At 46.8% G+C, this 5,560-nt stretch overlaps 1 protein-coding gene across 1 annotated transcript; it reads left to right on the top strand.

Annotated features, from left to right (window-relative positions):
* The first annotated feature begins 713 nt into the window (after window positions 1-713).
* Window positions 714-5,354, top strand: LOC100839181 (probable inactive receptor kinase At5g10020). The gene is made up of 3 exons (XM_003562601.4): window positions 714-1,798; window positions 2,648-4,321; window positions 4,569-5,354. The coding sequence occupies exons 1-3, from the start codon at window positions 874-876 to the stop codon at window positions 5,147-5,149; spliced, it is 3,180 nt and encodes a 1,059-aa protein (XP_003562649.1). The 5' UTR covers window positions 714-873; the 3' UTR covers window positions 5,150-5,354.
* The last annotated feature ends 206 nt before the right edge of the window (window positions 5,355-5,560 follow it).

The raw sequence follows: 5,560 nt of genomic DNA, 5'->3' as shown, positions 1-5,560 counted from the left end.
TGCCATGCTAATTAATCTATGAACAAGGAATAGTTCTGTCAAAATTAGTATACGGTTCAGTTTCTTTTTTTTCTTGTTTCTTAGATAGGTACTGCAGCAGTGAGTAAGTTTTAGAATTGGATTTCTTCTGCTGGTACTATTTTCCTTTGTTAAACCGAGATTTGGCTTGTAATGAGTGTGACATGTGATTCGGCGCCACTCATTTATAACAAAATTTGTTGGCAAGCGCTTTCCACATTCCTGCCATATTTGTTTGACACCATGTGATGAGCTAGCCTTGTTTGCTTATACCCACATTTCCTCTCATAAAAAACACAAATTAGCCCCCACATACCAATTACTACAAGCTACTGCAAAATGTGCTTTTAAGTATTTCTTTCTTTCTCTCAAACCATTTCGTATTCATTCACGAATACTAAATTTTTGAAAGACATAGTATAGAAAGCAAGTAATACTAAAAATATCAAAATTTTTTTTGCTTAAACAAGCACAAGGGAACCTAGAGCTTGCTAGCTCATAAAGTGCTAAGTATCCTGCTAGACCCATGATCCATATCCATAAGAATACTTGTTTGGGCTTGTGACAGAGAAGTAAACACCAAGCCACAGCTAGGTAAACAAACAAGCAGCACCTCTACACTGCTGCCTGCACAGCCCTTTCCAGTCTGTACTACTGGACACCTCTCTCTCTCTCCCCTCTTGCTGCTATTATTACCATCCATCCTTGCCGTTTCCAAAAATTTGGCCTTTCTCAAAGCACATCTCCGCCCCCCTTCCCCTCTCGCACACACACAGGCAATGGCCGCCGCTGCCGACTCCTGCTGCTCCTCCGAACCCTAACCCTAGGTCGAGCTTGCCTTCCCAGCCCGCATCCATGGCCGCGCTCCTCGTTTTCGTGCTTCTAGCAGTGTTTGGCGGCGCCGCCGCGGGCGACGACGTGTCTGCGCTGCTCGAGTTCAAAAAGGGCATCTCGGACCTGGGGAAGGACCAGGTGCTGGGATCCTGGTCGCCGCCGGAGACGACTGATTCCGGCAGAGGCGGTGATGGGTGCCCCGCGGCTTGGCGCGGCGTGGTGTGCGACGGCGGCGCGGTGGTCGGCGTCGCGCTCGATGGGCTCGGCCTCGCAGGGGAGCTCAAGCTGGTCACGCTCGCCAACATGCGCTCGCTCCAGAACCTCTCCCTTGCGGGAAACGCGTTCTCCGGCCGCTTGCCCCCCGGCATCGGCTCCCTGTCGTCTCTCCGCCACCTCGACCTCTCCGGTAACCGCTTCTACGGCCCCATCCCCGGCCGCCTCGCCGACCTTTCCGGCCTCGTGCACCTCAACCTTTCCTACAACAACTTCACCTCGGGCTTCCCCACCGATGGGATCCGGCAGCTCCAGAACCTGCGCCGCATCGACCTCCGCAGCAACTCCTTCTGGGGCAATGCCGGCGATCTGCTCGCTGAACTCCGCAACGCCGAGCACATCGATCTGAGCGACAACCAGTTCACCGGGTCCGTTGATTTGGAGCTGGAGAGCTTGTCCAGCATCGGGAACACGGTGAAGTATATGAACCTCAGCCACAACAGGCTGAGTGGCGGTTTCTTCCGGAACGAGACGGTGGGGGCTTTCAAGAACTTGGAGACTCTTGATTTGAGCAACACTGGGATTGGTGGGATGTTGCCAAGGATCGATTCATGGTTCTCACTGGCAGTTTTCAAGGTGGCTGGTAATGGGCTTTTTGGGATGATGCCTGAGACACTATTGCATAATTCAATGCGGCTCGTCGAGGTTGATCTTAGCCGGAATGGCTTCTCAGGTATCTCCCGCTTCCTAGACAATGAACATGCATTGTTGAATTTTCATGATTTACTAGCATGGATCCTAACCAGAGTTGAAATACTGGCTATCTAGTACTTGATTTGTTTGTATGCCTTCACAATCTGGATTGCCAGTGAGCTCCTGGTGCAGTGCTTAAAACACAAGTACCGGATTAGGTGTTGAGCATTGGTGGCATTCGCGGCACAAATATTTCTAATGATGGCAAATTCCTCGTGGTGGGATCCCAAAGTCTTCACTGAATCTTGAATCTGGAAATGTTCGTTTGCTTGTTTGGATTTGATGAGCGTACCAATCAATTGCCTGCGCATGGATGTCACTTGTCGTTTTCCGTTAGAAAAATGGCGCTTGTCGTGACGCAGAAACTATGATGTCTGCCTTTCATGCAGAACACCGGCAACCTTTCACTTGCATGCAAGATTCGCTTATAGCTGATTTTAGCAGCACTACTTTTGTCTTAATTGTGTGTTTCTCGTGCTAGCAATATTCATTATATAACTGTGTGGAGTAGTATTAGCCAAAAAAAATATCCTGATTGATAACCGTTAAAGTCAATAACTCTTTCATTCTTATTAGGACAACTGTCGTGTTGACGCTTTGTTTCTTTTATGTTAGACTTATTGCTGGATCAATGCCAGCTAGGTAGCCGCAATGCAGTGGACTAGTTCAGCGCGATACCTAGCTTTCCTGACATGTGACTATGCAGTAGTTTGAATAATATGCCACCTTGCTGTTTCTATCTTGTCACAGCTATTCACAGATACCCTTGTCAAGTGGTCATTGACATGTCTACAGCTGTAAATAACTTGTGTGCCTTGTAATTTTGCAGGACCAGTGCCACTTGTGAACTCTACAACTTTGAAAATGTTGAATCTCTCTTCAAATGTGCTATCGGGTTCCTTACCAGCCACTGTTGGCAAATGTATCTCAGTTGATCTGAGTGGGAACCTGATCTCTGGGGAACTAGCTATTTTGCGTGCTTGGGATGGTGTAGTGGAGGGTATTGATTTGAGTTCAAACAAATTGGAGGGGAGCTATCCGAATGACGCCTCTCAGTTTCATAACTTAGTTTCCCTGAAGTTACGGAATAATTCATTGTCAGGATCTGTCCCTTCTGTGTTGGGAACCTATCAAAAGTTATCCTTCCTTGATCTCAGTCTGAATGCACTTGGGGGACCTGTTTTGCCTATTTTCATTCTGTCACCTACTTTGACAGTGTTAAACCTTTCTGGAAACAACTTCTCCGGGACTATTCCATTTCAGAATTCCCATTCAACAGAATCAATTATGCTATCTTCTCAGCCTGCTCTCAAGATTGTCGATCTGTCCAGTAACTCTTTATCTGGTCAGTTGCCACCAGAAATTTCTAACTTGCAAAGACTTGAGTTCCTTACTCTTGCGATGAATGAGTTGTCTGGGGAGATACCAGACGAGATAAACAAGCTTCAAGGATTGGAGTATCTCGATCTGTCACACAATCACTTCAGTGGCAGAATTCCTGATATGCCTCAGACTGGTTTGAAGATGTTCAATGTATCTTACAATGATCTACGGGGAACTGTTCCCAAAAGTCTTGAAAAGTTCCCCTTATCTTGCTTTAGACCTGGAAATGACTTGCTACATTTCCCAGATGGTCCGCCTCCTGGAAATATTGATGATCCTAAAGTTGCACAGAGTCGAGCGGCTCATGGACATAAGGGTGGTGTTAGAGTTGCCCTAATAATTGGCTGCATTGGAGGTGTCGTGCTTTTGGTCTTTATAGCACTTGCAGTCTATGTGGTTAGGTCCCAAGAGCTTTGCGGAAGAAATGGATTTAGACGCCAGATTACTATGAGAGATCTAAAACTGGGGAGATTAAGCCGTCCAAATATGTTCAAGACTCCGAAAGATAATGTTATTCCAACTAAGACGAGCTTCTCGAATGACCATCTCTTAACATCTGCGGCTCGATCAATGTCTGCCCAGAAAGAGCTATTGTCTGAAGCTGCTGTTGAATATGGGTATGCTGATCCAAAGGAAGTTATTGAGTCCACAAGTTCTGGTGTGACTGAGGCCTCTGCCGCAGTCTCTGTTCGGGAGTCTTCTCCACGGTCTGGGTTGCCAACATCACCACATTTTGTTGATTCTAGATTCCATGAGGAACCTGTCACTTTTGAGGTGTACTCACCTGACCGGTTGGTTGGAGAATTGATATTCCTAGACAACACTTTAGTTTTCACGGCTGAAGACCTCTCCCGTGCTCCAGCAGAGGTTCTTGGAAGGAGCAGTCATGGCACAACATACAAAGCGGCACTACAAAGTGGGCATGTCTTGACAGTGAAATGGCTTCGTGTTGGTCTTGTAAAGCATAAAAAGGAGTTCACTAAGGAGATAAAAAGGATTGGCACAATCAGGCATCCAAATATTATTTCGTGGAGAGCATTCTATTGGGGACCTAAAGAGCAAGAAAGACTAATTATTTCTGACTATGTTGAGGGCGACAGCTTGGCACTATATCTTTATGGTAACTATCTCATGCTCATTTCCTTCTGAGCCAGCTATCTTTGGAATTATTCCTTGCTAGGTTGATGTACATTTGCATTGCTTGGTTACTATTGAAAAATCTAAACACTTGCATCATCTCTGATATTGTTCATACTGATGTTTGTTCATATTTATTGTACGCAGCATGTAATTCCCAAATCATTCATTTCTGCAAACTTTACATTTACTTTGCAGTTACTGATAATATGGGTTCCTTGCCTATGCAGAGTCAACTCCTAGAAGATACTCCCGCCTGTCAGTTTGTCAAAGGCTCAAAATTGCAGTCGATCTGGCTCGTTGCCTTCAGTTCTTGCACCATGAGAAGGGCCTGCCTCATGGCAACCTAAAGCCCACAAATATATTCTTGACTGGTCCTGACCTGTCTCCAAAGCTGGTTGATTACGGTCTGCATCGGTTCACAACTCCAAGTGGTATCGCTGAGCAAATACTGAATCTAGGAGCTCTAGGGTACCGAGCCCCAGAACTGGCCAGCACAACTAAGCCTACACCGTCGTTTAAGGCCGACGTGTATGCGTTCGGTGTGATCGTTCTGGAGATGTTGACGCGGAAGAGCGCTGGGGACATCATCTCAGGGCAATCTGGCGCGGTTGATCTGACAGACTGGGTCCAAATGTGCAACAGGGAAGGACGGGGAACTGACTGCTTCGATCGGGACATCGCGGGCTTGGAGGAATCTCCGAGGGCGATGGACGAGCTGCTCGCGATCTCTCTTAGGTGTATTCTTCCTGTAAATGAGAGGCCTAACATGAAGACGGTCTGCGACGACCTGTGCTCCATAACAGTGTGAGGTGTTTTAATTCCCCCCGTTGTACATGTAACCGACCGACCGATTTTTCTCGTGCATCCCAGATTTTTTTGTTTCTTCTTCTGTGGGTTTTCCAGAGCCCTGTAGCCAGGGTTTGTTTGATGATGATGAGTTTGGTAACTCTTAGTGTAAAGAGAGGATTTGGAATCCATCCACCCATTGATTGATTGATACTTAGCATTTGCCATCTGGAGTACTACTGCTATCTTTCTTTCTTCTACTACCAAGTTGAAAGAGGGGGACACCCCTCAGCTCCCAGCCTGGCCTGTTGCTATCATCATCATACCTGTGAGATGATCTGTGGAAGACTGCACACCGTTGGTGTTTTTCACCATCCATGTTACCCAGCACTGTAGCAGCTGCAGCAGGCTGCAGCCATGCATCGGCTTGATC

This window comes from Brachypodium distachyon, chromosome 1 (assembly GCF_000005505.3).
Source record: "Brachypodium distachyon strain Bd21 chromosome 1, Brachypodium_distachyon_v3.0, whole genome shotgun sequence".
Taxonomy (NCBI): domain Eukaryota; kingdom Viridiplantae; phylum Streptophyta; class Magnoliopsida; order Poales; family Poaceae; genus Brachypodium; species Brachypodium distachyon.
Note: the sequence above shows the minus strand (reverse complement) of the source record. Positions and strands in the feature narration are given on the sequence as shown.